This window comes from Myotis nattereri, assembly GCF_964212035.1.
Source record: "Myotis nattereri genome assembly, chromosome: 2".
NCBI classification, from domain to species: Eukaryota; Metazoa; Chordata; class Mammalia; order Chiroptera; family Vespertilionidae; genus Myotis; species Myotis nattereri.
This window is the reverse complement of record NC_138076.1, coordinates 111953233-111970989: the sequence shown is the minus strand read 5'-3', so window position 1 is coordinate 111970989 and position 17757 is coordinate 111953233. Positions and strand designations below refer to the sequence as shown.

Below are 17757 nucleotides of genomic sequence, written 5' to 3'. Positions count from 1 at the left end.
TCATGGTAATAACTACAGTGTTTTCTTAAAGAATGGTTAAAGTCATGATTACCATAAAAATTTTTAATTACTTGCCTTGTAGTACCAATCCTGAAATTTTTTACAGCAGTCCTCACTACAAAAATCTCTTATGACACCATCCAATTCTTTAGTTGCTCCCTTCTTACACAGTTGAGAGCAATAGTTGCAAGTAACACATCTCAATCCTAAACGTCTTGCAAAATCCTGTTTGTACAACAGTTTGCAGCCTGAAAAATAAAAGTTTTAATATTAAAAAAAAAAAAAAAACTACTACTTTTGAAAGTGAGAACGAGCTTATGGTATATAGGTCATTAAAAGCTACTTTTGAGAGCGAGAAAGAGCTTATGGAAAATACGTCATTAGCTTTAAAATTTTTCTATAAATTCACATATAAAGTCCTTTTTCTCTCCTGGTCAAAATTATGAAATCTCCTGTGATTAACACCAACCTGTAAAAATTCAAACAAGACATGGAATATTATGTTGGATACCATGTGGGTTCAAATTATTAATATTCTAAGACATTCAAATCTAGAAATGTCTCAGAACTGACTTATAGGCTCTATTAAGTATCATAAACTCCCCACAAATTGGCATTTTAGTAAATGAAACAGAGTAGACTACTGCAAGTAAAAGATGAGAATTATGACTAACATTTTCACTCAAAAGCAAACTTAAGGATATAATTCAGGTAAGTGGGCACTTTAGTGGAATTTTCTAGGCTTTTTGTCTGCCACCCTACAAAGACCGTCAGGGATGTAAAACTGATTTATTGACTTGTAAAGAGAAAACATTTTTTTATTCCATTCCTTCAGTAAAATATTTATTTTACCTACTATGTAAATGCATTACTTTATTTTTTACATATCAATCTTATTTATATCTGCGCATTAAATAATCTTCTGTACTTGACTCATGCTGTGCCACATAAGAATGACCTTCCACTCCTTATCTACTGAAATCCTCCACAAACTCTGTCCTCATCAACCTAGCTTTAAATCTTTCCAAACTGTAAACTTAAATTGCAAATGTTTTATATATAATATTTTTGGCAATTATTCTTATATAATTTATTTAGCAATTAATCTATAACTTGTTACTCTGAACTATATTTACGATTATTTTTAATATTTCACCTTATTAGCTTCATTTTTCTAACAAGATTTTGATAGTAATACCAGATGGTATGTTTCATTATTTCTGGCAGATTCCAATAGAAAATTAGATGCAGTTAAAAGCAAAAAAAATACATTAAACAGGAAAAAGACACAAATCCTTTTTTTAAGCTTTTATTGCCCATCTACAGTGATTAAGTCCCTCTGATTACATCCCTCTGATTGAAAATTATGTTCTTAAACACCAATTATCTACTTGCTGCTACTTATCTGTTCATTTTAGTAAAATCCAGATAATCCCAAAGGCACAAGATCACCAGTATGTATGTTAGCCATTAATTCCAATACATTCAGATTTAGGAATCACTAAGAATGTCACTGCACAAAAATTCAGGTGTAAAAAGGGTTATATTAATTCCGAATCAATCTTTTCAATGAAACACTGTCATTTTTCATCATAGCTGTGATCTTAACAATAAACATAGTACCCTTTCATTCCAGATGAACTGTGCCAAATAAACCTATAAAATTGGAATACTTTGTTTTATAAGCAGTACTCTCTTACATATACAAACTTCTATGTAAAATGTATAATACTGAAAAAACTGGCAATCTTTTGGTACTGCTGTCATCCCTACTGCTGGAATTTAGAATTTTCAAACTGTGTGTTTCTTTTAAACAATACAGAAGTCTTTTTATGTTTTTACACTTATCATGCCATGGCTTCATAGTGGGTTTCAGCAGCTCAGGCTTCTTTCCATTGGTTCTCACAAAATGTGCTTCTCTAGGTGGAGCAGGGTGACGCTTCTATTGAACCTTTCTCTTTGGTTTCCTTCTTTTTCTGATCATTTCCCTTCACACATATCAGGAAGCTATCTCAGCTCCTAAGAGTGTTTAATATACTCAATACATACATTCTCTTGGCAAGAATCTTACAACAATGCCCATCATATGCTGGGTGACATAGGCTCTTGTAGTTTTGCCATGGTAACATATGTGGGGCATTCCTTTTTGAACAATGACCATCCCCTTGATGTCTACAATATCACCTTGCTTATAGATTCACATTTATGTGGACAAAGGAATAACTCCATGTTTTCTCAAAGGCCTAAAGAACATATAGCAAGTGCTTCTCCACTTTCCCTTTGTGTTAATCATTTTTGCAAATTACAGTGAGATGGTGGTTCCGGCCAAAAAGAAGCTCCAATCTTTTCCTTGGCCCTAACTAGCAACAGAAATCCTTAGAAATAGTGGATCCAGGAAAAGAAAAAAAATAACTAACTGGAAAATAATAGGTGAGGATAGCAGATAGGAAAGCTGGGAGATCAGTGTTTGGGACCAAAGAAAGAATAGAAAGTAAAAGCCAACTTCAAGCAAGAATGTGACATTTGGGGAAAAGTAATAAGCACAAGAGCCCAAAACCCATAGTGACGATCATGGTTCCTATCTCTGGAGAATTGGAGTAAGGACTGAAGTCCATTGCTATAATCTGCTGCTGGACCCCAGGGCAGAAGTGTGAGAGGAAAGAGAATTTCAAAATGCATTATTAACAAAAGTCAGTGTTTCTCTGGCATCCCAAATTGAAAACCTGAGTATTTCTCCATTTAGGAATGCCACAGGTAGTTTTCTTTCTGGTATATTGAAAACTTCTGTAGGTTAGGCAGTATGCTAGACAGAAAAATGGATCCAATAAAAAAGAATTCTTGTCCACTTGGAAAAGTCATTTTTCAGGTCACAATTTGTATGTTTAAAAATGACATGGTATGATAATGATTTGATTTTATTATAGAAACTTCCCAGAAATGGTAAGCATGTTACCAAATTTTTTACAAAACAAGTCAACAGAAAAGCAAACTCAATTTGTTATGTTCAGCTACACTAAAATTGTACAGCTCTTTTGGACATGTACACTTAATAGTTTGAAAATAATTTGGCAAAAGAATATTAAATATTAATACGTTATGAACAACACTGTATATACACTTGCCTTCACTACAGAAGGGTCTCTTAACGCCAGAGAAATTTACTGTTTCATGAAGAGTCTTCTCCTCTTGACAGTACTCGCAATATGTAACTATGCAATGCAGCTTCTTATAGTCGTCTGAGCAGGTTCTGCTGCAGAATTGATGCACTTTATTCTAAATGCATAATGGGAACCTTGGTAAGCAGAGGACAACCATCTCGAGAACAAGTTTAAGAAATAAACAAGCCATGCTTACAGAAACTAAGTTAAATCATTTACCTATATAATGTTATCTTCCTTGGGGATACATTTCTAATAAACCACAGACACCTAGTTTAACTAATTCACTGCTATATTTAGATGAAACTCCACAAAATTCAATATCATTAACTAACCAAAACTTATAGAAAAATAGTACAAGCACCACCAAAGCAATACAGCAATCTAGTGTTGCTAACAGAACTGGAGATACGTGAAGAAAACAATGGAAGATATAACAAAAAGATGAAAATTATGACATTAACATTTTCACTCAAAAATAATTTTGTCAAGTAGGCTCAATCCCATTCTTATCACAGCTTAAGAGTAACAGACTTATTGTGGATAAGATATTCAATATGGAGCCATTACCCATTGTGCTGCTAAGCTCAAAACTGAGTGGAGTGGGCTCGCTTGAACAGAGCAAGGTTAGTAATTATTTAGTTATTTCTCCTGGCCTCAAACCCATAAGAGCCAGTGATTTTTCAAGTATGCAGTCGTCGGGAACAAGTTAAAACCTCCAGGGCAGCAGCGTTTCCCAGGATGTAGACTAGGTCTAAATTATCTCACACTAGCAAAGATACCTGAAGACCCAGATAAGGAAAATGAAAGAGCCTAGGAAGTAACTAAAATAGTAAGGCAATCATCAGTGGGAAGGTGCCCCATCATGGACATGCAACTATAAAGAAAAAGCAACAAAGAAACTGCAACTGCAAGAAGCAAGAGGCCCTCCGAGTTCTCAATCACCTGAGAGTCAGGCACAATTCCCATTCAATTTAATGGTGTTTCCTAATTCCTTCCAATATTTGCCCGCCAAATAAATAAAAGCAACACAGCACAAGACTGCAAAGGCAGGGTGGTGCTGACATGGAGAGGGTGAGAAGAACATCATTTTCATCTAGTATTATCAGGACAATGTATCTCCTGTATGATACTATTCTTATGTGCTTGCTCATGAGCTCATTTCCTCATTCCCCATTAATCCTTTGTCCTTTCTAATTACTGGACATTCAACATTCTTCCTGCTAAGATCTAAAAAGGGCTTTAGTCACTAAAAATCATCACTGAGTGCCTCAACAGTCTCAAAGAATGATTGGTTTAAATGTTCTTAAGATTACACCAATCAAATTAACTAGAAAATTTTCTAGGGACTAAAGTGCTAAAATAATGAAATTTCATATATTCAAAGTACTTTAAAAATTGTGTAGTTTCTGGGAATCTCCTTTCACCTAAGACTTGCCAACTGCCACTAATAAGTTTTGGCTCAGGAGCTATTGTTAGTACTGCACCTTGTATCATCCTATCTAATAAAGAGGGAATATGCTAATTGACCTTCATGCTGTCCCAAAGATGGTGGTGCCCACAGCCAATAAGGAGGGAATATGCTAATTGGCTGCCCCCCCCCAAGATGGCGGCGCCCACAGCCACAAGATGGCCGCACCCAGTCCCCTTAGCCTCCCAGCCACCCAGGGCCGCCTGAGGTGCAGGTAACCAGGGCTGGTCGAGACTCAGGTAACCAGGGCCAGCCGAGGCTTGTGCTGCCAACAGTGGCAGCAGCAGAGGTGTGATGGGGGCATCACCTTCCCCTGATCGCCAGGTCACCTCCTGCCCCTGAGGGCTCCCGGACTGTGAGAGGAGGCAGGCCGGGCTGAGGGACCCCCTCCAGTGCATGAATTTTCATGCACCAGGCCTCTAGTTTTATATACTACGTGCTCTCAAAAAAAAAAAATGGTGAAAGAAAGAAGGGCCAAAGATAAGTAGTGCTCAAAAAGCAATTTTCAACCAGGGCCACCTTGTCCATCTATCCATCCACTATTACTGCCCCTTAATGAAAGAAAAATTAGTGATCAAAGTGTTTGCTAATGGCAAAAAGATATGGCAAAGTAAATTAATAAATTGGTGAAGGTAAGAATGATGAAAAGGGAAAACAGATTTATATTAGGAGTCTGTTATTAAAACAAAATTATAAAATGTTAAATGACAATATGGTAAATGATTAGCAAATTTTATTTTACAGGTAGTGGGTAATATAAGATATTAGAGTTCACAGAAAATATTTATTAGGATGGATGGGGGGTAGAGGAGAAGAGATAAGGGAGAGATGGGGAAAATACTGCATAGATGACACCCTATACACTATTATGAACATAATACAGAGTGAATATGACTTCAATAATTTTGTTTTACATTGAAAAAAACAAAATAGGTCTTTTGTTAGTGCCACTCCCACATAAGTAAATGATTCAAAAATGATGATGCATCATATTTAATGACAGCATCTTTTCTTTCTTAATGATATACAAAATCTGAAAAACTGATCCTTATCTACTAGGAAACAAATTCTCAGATGGAAATGCCATAATTATTTTACTAGATAATATACATAACAAGATATGACTTGCCTCCCATTCCAGGATTTCTGGCTTTGAACAAAAGGAATTTTTGCAATAGTTGCATTTCAACTGAATATCACTCGGAGTTACAAACTGGCCATTTGGAGATGACTGCATACTTAGAGCCTTAAACAAAACAAAGAACAAAATATACTGAGTCTGATATGGATTTTGGAATTTTTATTTATGACAACAGTCAAATATTGACTATGTCCAGAAAACAGTATGTATTTTGCTTAAGTATTTCAATACATAAAATTACATTTCTAAATTTTGTCCTTAAGATGTATACTACTATATTAAGTATGTCTTATAAAAATTAAAATTCATTTATCACAGGATTACTAATTTTAAACATATATGAAAAAGGGGGGGGGGATCATACCAATCCTGATTTCTTTTTTCTCTTTAAGAAAAATGTAAAAAAAAAAAAAAAAAAAAAGGAAATGTAAGCAGCCCTAGCCAGTTTGGCTCAGTGGATAGAGTGTCTGCCTGTGGACTGAAGGGTCCCGGGTTTGATTCTGGTCAAGGGCATGTACCTGAACAGTCTCTCCTTCTCTCTTCCACTCTCTCTAAAAATCAATGGAAAAATATCTTCGGGTGAGGATTAAATAAAAAAGAAAAAGTAAAAAAAGCACCAGAAAATAGAAAAGAAAATGTAAGCAAATAATAGTGAAGTTGTTTAACCAAGTTCTGAACTAGTAAATAAAAATTTAAACCCTAGGCCCTGGCCGGGTTGCTCAGTTGGTTAAAGCATTGTCTGATATGCTAGGGTTGCAGGTTTGATCCCATCAGGGCATACAGGAATCAACCAATGAACACAGGAATGAGTGCAACAACAAAATCAATGTTTCTCTCTCTCTCCCACCCACTTCCTCTCTGTTTCTGAAATCAGTCAATCAATAAATAAAATTTTTCATTTAAAACCTAGCCCTAACAGCTGACACAGAGCTGACCAGTCCCACTTGCACTACTGCCATCTTTGTCATCCTAAGCCCATCAATGAAAAACTATCTATGTTTTTTTTTTAATTGATTTTTAGAGAGGAAGGGAAAGGAGGAGGGAGGGGAGGAGGGAGAGATAAGAGAAACATCAATCAGCTGCCTCTAGCACACCCCCTACCAGGATCGATTCCAAAACCCAGGTATGTGCCATAACCAGGAATCAAACCGGTGACCTCTAGGTGCAGGGATGACGAGCTCACCAACTGAGCCACACCAGTCAGGGCCAGCCTATATTACGTTTAAAAGTGGATTGTTTCATATACAAAGTTAGAGAAAAAAGATTTATAGACTGGCATTGATATAAGGAATTTATTTTTATATTTATTTTACAAGTTAAAACCATTTATAGCATAGAAGAAGATATAAGGACACATGTGCTTTAAAAGTTTTAATCTAATCTGAGTGGGGGAGTACAGTGATATTTAATTTTCATTTTTTAATCCATATCACGTATCTTGTGAATGTAGGAAATAGTTAATAAAATTCTTTTCAATGTGGCAGTGGAGAGAAAACCACCTGTAGCATTTTTATTCTTTTTGTAATCTTTATCATTTTTAAAATTTCTGCATTGTTCTACACAATTAAAATTTGTTATTAAAAATAAAACATGCAGATTTAAGACAGCAACTATCAGATGAATAAAATTTTTAAATAAAAACTGCCATTAACCTTAACTATTTTTAAGAAAATTCAAGTCCATTAAAATTATCTATTCACAACTTTTCTTAAAATATTGTTTTACCTCACCCAAGGATATGTTTTATTGATTTGAGAAAGGAAGGGTGAGAGGGAAACATCGATCCGTTTCTTCCTGTAGGCATCACAACTGGGAACAAAACAACCTCCTAAATATGTGCCCTGACCGAGAATCGAACCCACAACCTTTTGGTGTACAGAATAAAGCTCAACCAACTGAGCCACCGGTCAGGGCTATTTTTTCAAAACTCAGAATGGAAAACCATCTAATGAAGACATATAGTTCAAAATCTATGATTTGCTTTAAAATAAAGAAAAAGTAAAAAACGCTGCTTTTCTATGTGTCAATCTAGCACTACTTTTATACAGAGTCACAAAGCAATGAGGCTGCCTACAGGCTTATTTGCATGCATCCCTCAGAAGTCGAAGTCTAAATTCAGTGTTTCTTTAAAATATACAATGTACTATTACACAAATGGTCTCATCAAGTCCTGGGCAATATAAGTTTCAATTAAAAGAAAAAAATAGTTAAAACATTTTCCATTAACATTTTAGTTTACCCAACATCAAAAAGGAATAAAGAAAGTTATGACAAGCAGCATGCCAAAGACACTGTCCTTCACTCACCAAATTACTCCTTATTCCTTAATGTCTGCTTTATGGATAAGCCAACAAGTCAGAAGCAGTACTTGCCACTCTAAGGGTGTTATCAATAGCCATATCTCAACTTCCAAAATGAAAGTTTAATCTTGAATATGGTAATCACCTAAGCTTAGATGAGGATATAACTACTAACAAAAATAACTCTCACCAGGCTGAATTCAAAACCACTTCAACTTAAATGCAATAACTGTTAACTACTACAATATATATGAGACTGCATTTTCATTTTAAATAAATTAACACAGAGCACAATGCCTGCAACACAGAACTGTTGATCAAATGAACTCATGATGCACTGCTTTGTGCACTGGTGAGAAATTTTGTGTAATACCCTAAAATTTTCAGAGCAGGTACTAAACTTATTCCGACCACTTAATTAATGCTAAATCCTCTCTAAACTATCCTTCCTAGGCAACAGGCTTAAGTTTGAATACTTCCAGTAATACTCTTCTGAGACTATCCATATGCCAAAATTTACAATTTACCAAAATAAGATGACCTTTACATTTAACAAAATGAAAAATGTCTCCTTGAAACTGGTCTTGTATTAAAATCCAATCCCCTTTATACCTGCCATATTTTTAATATATGAAGAAAACGTTCGTGCTTATTACTTCCAAGCTAAATATACTACCTACGTCCTTCATAAAACAGAATTCCCCAATAAGAATCACATGATGTTATTCAAACCATCTACTAAGAAAATACTACACATCAGACATGGAGCTAAATTTTGGTGTGTTTTTTCCTACAAAGTCTATGTCATAAATACAATTAAAAAGTCAATTAGGCCCTGGCCAGTAGTGCAATGGTTAGAGCATAAATCCCAGGCCCTGATCAGGGCACCCGGGGCAAATGTAGGAGGCAACCAATCGATGTGTCTCTCACTTTGATCTTGATCTTTCTCTCTGCCCCCCCACCTTCCACTATCTCTAAAAGTCAATGGAAAAAATATCCTCTGGCGAAGATTAACGAACAAAAAAGTTCTAAGTAGAGAGCTGGGGGCAGCCATGTCTGCTGTGACTCTAGAATCTCCACCTACCAATGTGACCCTCAACAAACTAAAAAGATAGGCCAGCCTTTGTGGCTCAGTGGTTGAACATAAACTTATGAACCAGGAAGTCACGGTTTAATTCCATCAGAGCATATGCCCAGGTTTGGGGCTCAATGACCAGTTTGGGGTATGCAGGAGGCAGTCGATCAATGATTCTCTCTTATCATTTATGTATCTATCTCTCCTCCCTTCTTTTCTGAAGTAAATAAAAATATATTTTAAAAAAACAAAACTAACTAAAAAATTAGCACATTAAGTAAAGTCAAAGCATATTACACTGTATTTTCTAGGTCTATTTTATTAGGGTAAGGGTTATGCAAAATAAATAACAAACCTGAAATTTAGCAACACAACTGGAATTGCAAAAGTTATACAGTTTTCCATCAGGCATTGTGGCTTGATATTGAGGTAAAGAGTTTCGTTTACAAAAATGGCAAATAATTCCCAAACCTAGGAGAGAAAAGGTACATACATAACTGATTTCTTTATAAAGAAAAGTCTTTTTTTAATATATCTTAATTAACCTCAGAATAGCTTCTTAATGGAACCTTCTGTAAACTATCCTTTAATTTCCAAAATTATTTATTTATACCTTAAAAAGTATTGTCCTAAAAGAGTCTATTATGTCTCTAAAACACACAGATACATGAAACAATCTCAGTTTTAGATATTTAGATGGAAAAAGTTTTAGCTAAGAACACAGGCATGGACAGACTTCAATAATTGTAAAAGAAATATGGAATGATCAAAACATTAATAATTAAAGTTTCCAGTAATATAGTTTAGTGTGATAATAAAAAAATAAAAATTTATGTAATTAGCACAAGCACAAGAATAAAGTTAAAGGAAAGTAGTTAGAAAATTAGTCATGTTATTAAAGTTTTTTTAACAGCCCAAATCCCTGAAACTTACTTTGTGATTTTGCATATTTTGTCTTGTGACTGTTCATGCAAGCAGTGGAACAGTATGGCTCCATATATCCATTAGGACCTATACACTGAGTCATATCAAAAAACCTGCACTGTGTTCGGCAACCAGTACAAGTGGTCAGTTTTCCATATTTCTAAAATTTGAAACATAAAAAGATAATTAAGAAAACCATAATTTAACTAAAAAAATAATTGTATTTTTTCATTATACCTTTTCTCTCTGCAAAACAATTCTATTAATCTCTAATCGGGGTTAGTGGGTCAGAAATCTTCACCTGGATGCAAGCTGTTAAGTGCAATGCAGCTAAATCAGATTCAAACAAAAGTAATAATCTCAGCTAACTTTCCTTCAAAAATAGTGTTTTCTCTATTAATTTAACAGAATCCCTACAGAGAGGTAAATAACAACTGAAAATCAAAGACACAATGTTTTCTGTTTATAATAAAGACACACTTCTTTATCCTGTGACTGAAGAAATTAAATGGACCTAAAAATGTAAGCCTTAATAATCAAATGAACACAGTCCTTCAGAGAAAATAATTTGAAGATGTTAAATACTTATTCTATTGAGCTGCTGATGTGCAATCACTTTTGGAATGTCTCTTAAAACTGATTTACCACCTATCTACTACATTTATAACCTTATTCAACCATAATAAAAATTTTTAATTTTTAGATTAAAAAACTTTCAAAATGATTTTTGGCTATTAACTAAAGTTAATAATTAGTCAACAGATAATAATGAAGTCAATCCTTCGGCCAAGGATGAATTATTTGCCAACACCGATATAATTCAGACCAATGAGACAGAATATATGAAGATAAAGGAGGTACACTTTGAGAACTGCTAGGCAAAAGCAATTATTATTGATATATAGTCTTATAAAAAGTACAGTTTGGATGAAGTGGTGTGTTTCTATTAAAACATTTACTTGATAGTCACAATTAGACATCAAAGATGAGGGGGGAGCCTTTTAGAGCAACTTTGATCTCTTCTGAGCAGTTACAGAACTGTCACAATCAGTTAAATCAAATATCATAGATCATGTTGCAAAATAACTGTATCCACCTTCCCACCTGATGTGGAGATTATCTCACTCATCTGCATATCCAACATAATCTAGTACACTATGATGACATAAGAAGAAATCAAAATGTTTCACGGATGGATAAATAACAGATGTCAGGGCCCTGACAAGGTGGTTCTTGGTTGGAACTTGGACTATACACCAAAAAGGGTTGCGGGTTTAATTCTCGGACAGGGCACATATCTAGGCTGCAGATTTCATCTCCAGTCAGAGCACAGACAGGAGGTAACCAATTGATGTTTATCATATCAATGTTTCTCTCTTTCCTTCCTTACCTCCCTCCTTCCCTACCCCCTCCCTTTCTCTCTTCTCTCTCTCTCTCTCTCTCTCTCTCTCTCTCTCTCTCTCTCTCTCTCAAATCAATAGGAAAAAACATATCCTTGGGTGAGGATTAAAAAAACAACAAAAAACTAACAAATGTCAGGAAACACAACAATCGAGCCAAAAATAAAATAAAATGGATAAATTTCACAAGCACAAAAGTATTTTAGACAATAAATAATTTGGAGGTAAAAAACAATAACAAAAAAAAAATAAGTAAAAACATCACCAGCCAAAAAAAGAAATAAGAAATACTTCCTCAGCATACAATAAATAGAACAGATATGAGAAAACAGAACCCTTGATGTGCCAAGAAGGTATGCTATATTCGTTCTGGTACCATAAAATATAATTTTTGCTGCCTATTTCCCATTACTAAAATATCTCTTAAAGGAAATCCTAAATTTTACTTTTCAAAGTGGAAATCAACTCATTCTTCAATTTCTCATATGCTCCAGAAAGAAATACTTATCAATAACAAAATAATAGTAACAAGAAAGAAGTAACCTACTAAATCTAATTATTAGCTCTCCCAGTGTTTGAAAGGCAACATGTTTTCTTGAGGCCTATATAATAATTTAAATGTTATATTGGGGATGGGGGGAATCAAAGAAAACAAATCAAAAATGGAAAATAAAAGAATGTTTAAAATCTGATACCACAGTACAAATTAAGAATACCAAAAACATCAGGACACCTGCCATTGTATCTCAGGATCACTCCCAGTAGATGTGTGCATAAGACTTCCATGTAGCAGCACCTGTGAGGAATTCCTTTACCAATATATTATTCAATAAATGAAGTCCAACTGTCTAATCTAATTTTGGATTAAATTTTTTTAACTTCATTAGAAACATTCTTCAAGTTGACAATGATTTTATTGGTAGAATAGTTAGTAAGTTTGAAGACGTAACAAAATAAAAAGTATATCAGTTGAACTGGGTGAAGTAAACAAGAAGCTAATAAGCAAGTGGTCCACACTGACAAATACTTTTATTTGAAAAGGTACTATCAGAAAGACAGAATCATTAATATTGAAAATATTTCAACAAAGCTACTTTCCTAACTACCTCTACTACTTCAAAAATTAATGGAAGAACATCAGCAAAAAAAGAAATAAAGGTTTATGCCATGTTTTCTCTGCTTGATATGTAATAGCCTGAGCCGGTTTAGCTAAATGGATAGAGCCTGTGGACTGAAGGGTCTTGGGTTTGCAAGAGCCTGTGGGTTGCAAGCTCCATCCCTGGTACTGGTCGGAGCCCGGGCGGGAGGCAACCAAATCAATGTATTTCTCTTTCTCTCTCCTTTCCTTCTACTCTCCCTAAAATTTGCTGGAAAAATATCCTCAGGTGAGGATTAACAACAACAACAAAAAAATCAAAATAGCCATATTTAAATTTTATGTGTCCTATAAATATGCATTATGTAATTTAAATGAATGAAATTAAATAGAACAAATTCACAAGTAATATATTCCCTCATTTAGGCAAGGGGGAAAAGAAACCTACATAGGGGGAAAGAATGAGGTAGAATTGATTGAAACAAGTTATCAGTAAGGTAAATATAATGGGAGTTTATAGCAAATTGGCTCACTTTCAGGCTACTGAGAAAAGGTGCCTTACATTTTAATTTTAACCAATTCCACATTAATATCAAAATTAACAACCATTACAGGATTTTAAAATTTCTCAATTTTTCTTTTACATGTAATACATTTCATTTAGAATATTTTGACCAAGCAAGTTGACAACATGGGTAGATGCTCAAGAGATAAAGATTTCACATACTTGTTGCTACAAATCTAACGTAGGAAAACGGCACCAAGATATATTCAGAACAAATCCTACTTCCTAACCACATTCAACTACAACTTAACTTTGCTCCACAGTGTTACATGGAAAAAATGTATTATCTTTACATTCAATAACATCTGCAATGTGGCATTCTCCTTCATTCTAATTGGAGGCAACAAACTACAATAGTTTTAACTGAACCTGCAACTTCATCAAAAATAAAAATACCCAGCTTTTTCCATTATACTGGCAGTTAGCTCAAAATATTATTACTAGAGGCCCAGTGCACGAATTCATGCACAGGTGGGGTTCCTGGGCCTGGCCAGGGGAAGGGAAGGGACCGCAGGAGGTTGGCAACTGACCCTCAGCCCCCCACACCCGGGGAAAGGGACCACATCCGCCGCCACCCACGCCCAGTTCCCCATCCCAGCCCAGGGCCTGAAGGCCCTGGAGGGGTTGGGAGAGAAGGCAAAGGTCACCAGGCCGGGCACGGAAGAAACAAATGCCAGACACCGATGCCACCATCGGCGCCCTGCCACTGCGCGGTTCCCCTCCTACCCCCTTCCTCCTTCCCTCGCTGCTGCACCGCCAACACAGTGAGTGGGCAGCAGGCCTATCAGGGCCTGCTGGCCAGGGGGAGGGAGAGGAGGAGGGACTGCGGGAGGTTGGCAGGGACCATGGATGGTTGACAGCTGCAGGAGGTTGGCTGTGGGAGTGCACTGACCACCAGGGGGCAGCTCCTGCATTGAGCGTCTGCCCCTGGTGGTCAGTGCACATCATAACGACTGGTCGATCAGTTGTGCTAGTACAGTCACTTAGGTGTTTATATATATAGACAGATGTTCAACGTTACTTCAAAAAGCACTGCAGTTATTACCATATTTTATTAGTGCATTAATAAAGTATGTATCACATTTGAAAATATTTAGAAATGTTTCAATAACTTTTGATTAATCAATTCTAGTCATAATATTCTATTTTATGCATTTTATGATAAATGGTCTATCCATATTACTAAAGGAGTCAAAAGCAGAAAATAGTGAAGAACCCTGATTAGAGTGGTGATAAAACTTTAACATGACATGATATTGCACAAATTTTTATACTAAGTGAAGATTAAAAGATAAATTAAAGTAAAACTTATATGTACTTTAGTTATTCAATAAACTGTAATAGTATCTCTTCATGTTGAAGATGTTCACACAGAGAAAAAAAGCATCTAAAATATTGATAAACTATCGTGTTTTACTTTTCTTCACTATTGTAGAGTTTATAACTTTTCTTTCAACTCACACATACTACTTGTAATTTTTTAAATTTTTTCTATTTGACAATGGATGCTAAAAACAGTGGGTGTAACGTCTATTGAGCAACAGAATATTTATAGACTATAATATATACACCAAAAAAAAAATTAATAAACAGAGGGAAGAACAGCAATGGTATCCTAGATAAATTCGACCCACACCTCCTTAGCTAAGTGAGCCAAGTCAACAGATAGACATCAAGTGCCTCCTGGTGTGATGCACTAAAATGGATACAATATCACTTATGATGTCAAAAAATACATGACCTCAATATATTCCTTAGAAAATATCAGAAAAGCCCAAATTGAGGAGCACTCTACAAAGCATCCTGTAGTATGTAAAAATGTCAAAGTCATGAAAGACTGGAGAACTGTTCCAGATTAAAGCAGATAGGACTTCCATCCACAGCCATGATGGAATACCAGAGACTAGATGTAACCTCCCACCATTAACAACTAGGAAACTAGACAGAAGATATAAAACAAATGGCTTTTAAAAATTGCACAAAACATAATATAGTGTTATACAGAAATAAAAAAAGTCAAGCTGTAGAAACAGATCTAGAAATGACAAATGCAAAGATATTAAAAGAGCTATTATAAATATGCTGACATAGTTGAGAAATCAGTACAGAAAAACATGAATATGATGAGGCAAGGAATAGAAGATATAAAAAATATCCAGATGGAACTTCTATAGATGACAAATACAAGATCTGAGACAAAAAATACACAGTATTTTATTTGATTACGTTTATGTGATTAAAGGTCAGTAAAATCAAAGATACAATAATAGAAACTCTCCAAAATGAAGGAAAAAGAACCATAGTGATTATAAGACAATAGCAGAAAGTCTAATATATCTGGGATTGGGGTCTCAAAGGAATAGAGGAGGAAAAAGATTTAAAAAAAAGAATTTGATGAAATAGCCTATAATCCTGGATTACATGGATCCCAGACAAGTAATCTTTTTTTTCCATTTGCTATAAGGGACATTAATAGACAAAATTTGAATAGGGTCTATAGATTAATGAGATAGCAGTATTATATCAAATTAAAATTCATTATTTTGATCATCGTACTACAGTTAAAATTATATCTACTTGTATGCATTTATTATTCATGTGCTAATTTATTCATTTGGATTAATGGGTATATAGATTTCAAAATTATGTTTTTGAAAGGGTTTTATTTACCTTTCAATCATGCACTAAAGAGACGGGCTTTGATATCCTATAAATAAATTCCTATTGTGGACAAGGTACTGTGCATTAAAAAAGTATATTTGATAATAGCAACATAAATACCTAAAAGCAAATGATCTTATCAAACAAAAAATACATGTAAAATTTAATGAAATAAGAAAGGTTGTGTATGTCATAAAGATAAAATAAGAAAACAATCATCTGATATATTTTAAGTGAAAAAATTTTAACATACAGGCATATCTTGTTTTATTGTGATTCAGATACTGAGTTTTTTACAAATTGAAGACCCTCCACCAGCAAAAGGATCACTGAAGGCTCAGATGATGGTTAGCATTTTTTAGCAGTAAATAATTTAATTAAGGCATGTACTTTTTTTAAAACATAATGCTATTGTATACTTAATAGACTACAGAGCAGTCTATTTATTATTCTAAAAAATAATAAAAACATTATTTTTATGTGCACTGGGAAATAAAAAGTTCTCGTGACATAGTTTACTGTGATGCTCACTTCCTTGAGGTGGTCAAAAACTGAAGCTCAATATGTCCGAAGTGTGCCAGCACTCAAGAAATCACAGGCTGTTCAGATATACCGTAACAACAGTAACAATAGCATGAAATTGTCAGGCCTTAACATTCCTACTCACCTCAGGCTGCATCAAGAAAGAGTCTTGCATGTGATCTCGAACCTCCTTCAGAAAGCTTGGATGGCTACCTACCTAAAAAGAGATTTTCAAACACTTTATAAAAACATATAAAGAAAGGCTACTAGATGGAAAAGTAAATAAACAAGCTGTAAAAGTTTATTCTTAATTACCTGTTCTGTGACTTACAAACTCATTCCAACTTTTAAAAATGTCTAGCTGTTGTAGCCCCAGTGCCACTGCCCAACTTAAACAAGAATTATTAAATAATTTTAATTACCCTATAGAAAAAAAATCATTTAATTATAAAACAATATAATAATGGCATAAGGAATTAAAAATACAGTCTTAAATTTGACCTGATATAAGAAGACCTTGCAAAACATCACTTATTTCTCTTACATGACAAGATCTCATTAAAATCTATAATTCTTATAATGATAACTCAATGTATTCTAAATTAAGTGATTTGGAAGTTATGCAATTACAATTTTCATCGTCTGCAAATGGATTGTTTGGGGAATTCATGTTAAAGCACATATGACAGCTTCTAGCACATATGAATTTACATCCTTAGTCTGCAGAAAATCAAGATACTCTGAAGAAAATGAAAATAACTGAAAAGTGTTAAGCATTTCATAGTCTCCAGTGCCAGCATCTAGATCACTGGTTCTCAACCTGTGGGTCGCGACCCCTTTGGGGGTCGAACGACTCTTTCACAGGGGTCGCCTAAGACCATCCTGCATATCAGATATTTACATTATGATTCATAACAGTAGCAACATTACAGTTATGAAGTAGCAACGAAAATAATTTTATGGTTGGGTCACAACATGGGGAATTGTATTTAAAGGGAGAAGGTTGAGAACCACTGCATTAGAGTGTCTTGGATAGTGGTCTCCAAATATATCTGGATGGTGCTCCTTTATCAGTAACAACATATGCACGGATCCCTATTTATTTACTTGTAAGTTATTAACATTTAGTATGGGAATTATAAAAAACAAATGAAAATAATATTTTAAAAATCGAAGATGAAACAGTATTTTAATATAACTTTTATTTTATTTAATGAAAAAATGAAGAATATTTTTTATGTCCACTAGAGTGGAACAATTTGGTGTCAGTGGAGGCTCGGTGGTGAGCAGCAAGAAGATACTCCTACACCCACCCAGCATAACAAGAATATCCTCCCCCTCCATTGGTGTCAACAGAGGTCAAATGGAGAGCCTGAATTCTACCTTCACTTGGGAATAATGAGGTGGCACATTCCTCCCCCTGGGAGAGCAGTGTCAAAGAAAT

General features: G+C 34.7%; 1 protein-coding gene across 1 annotated transcript in view; it reads right to left on the bottom strand.

Moving 5' to 3' along the window:
* LOC308513491 (zinc finger MYM-type protein 2-like) overlaps positions 1-17757 on the bottom strand; it is a 163231-nt gene that overhangs the window by 58936 nt on the left and 86538 nt on the right. Inside the window, exons 9-14 of the mRNA XM_081083585.1 lie at positions 16459-16530; positions 10079-10229; positions 9501-9616; positions 5759-5875; positions 3123-3273; positions 76-248 (exon numbers count right to left, since the gene is read on the bottom strand). Of these exons, the coding sequence (XP_080939711.1) occupies positions 76-248; positions 3123-3273; positions 5759-5875; positions 9501-9616; positions 10079-10229; positions 16459-16530 (780 nt within the window). The remainder of the gene's footprint in view (positions 1-75; positions 249-3122; positions 3274-5758; positions 5876-9500; positions 9617-10078; positions 10230-16458; positions 16531-17757) is intronic.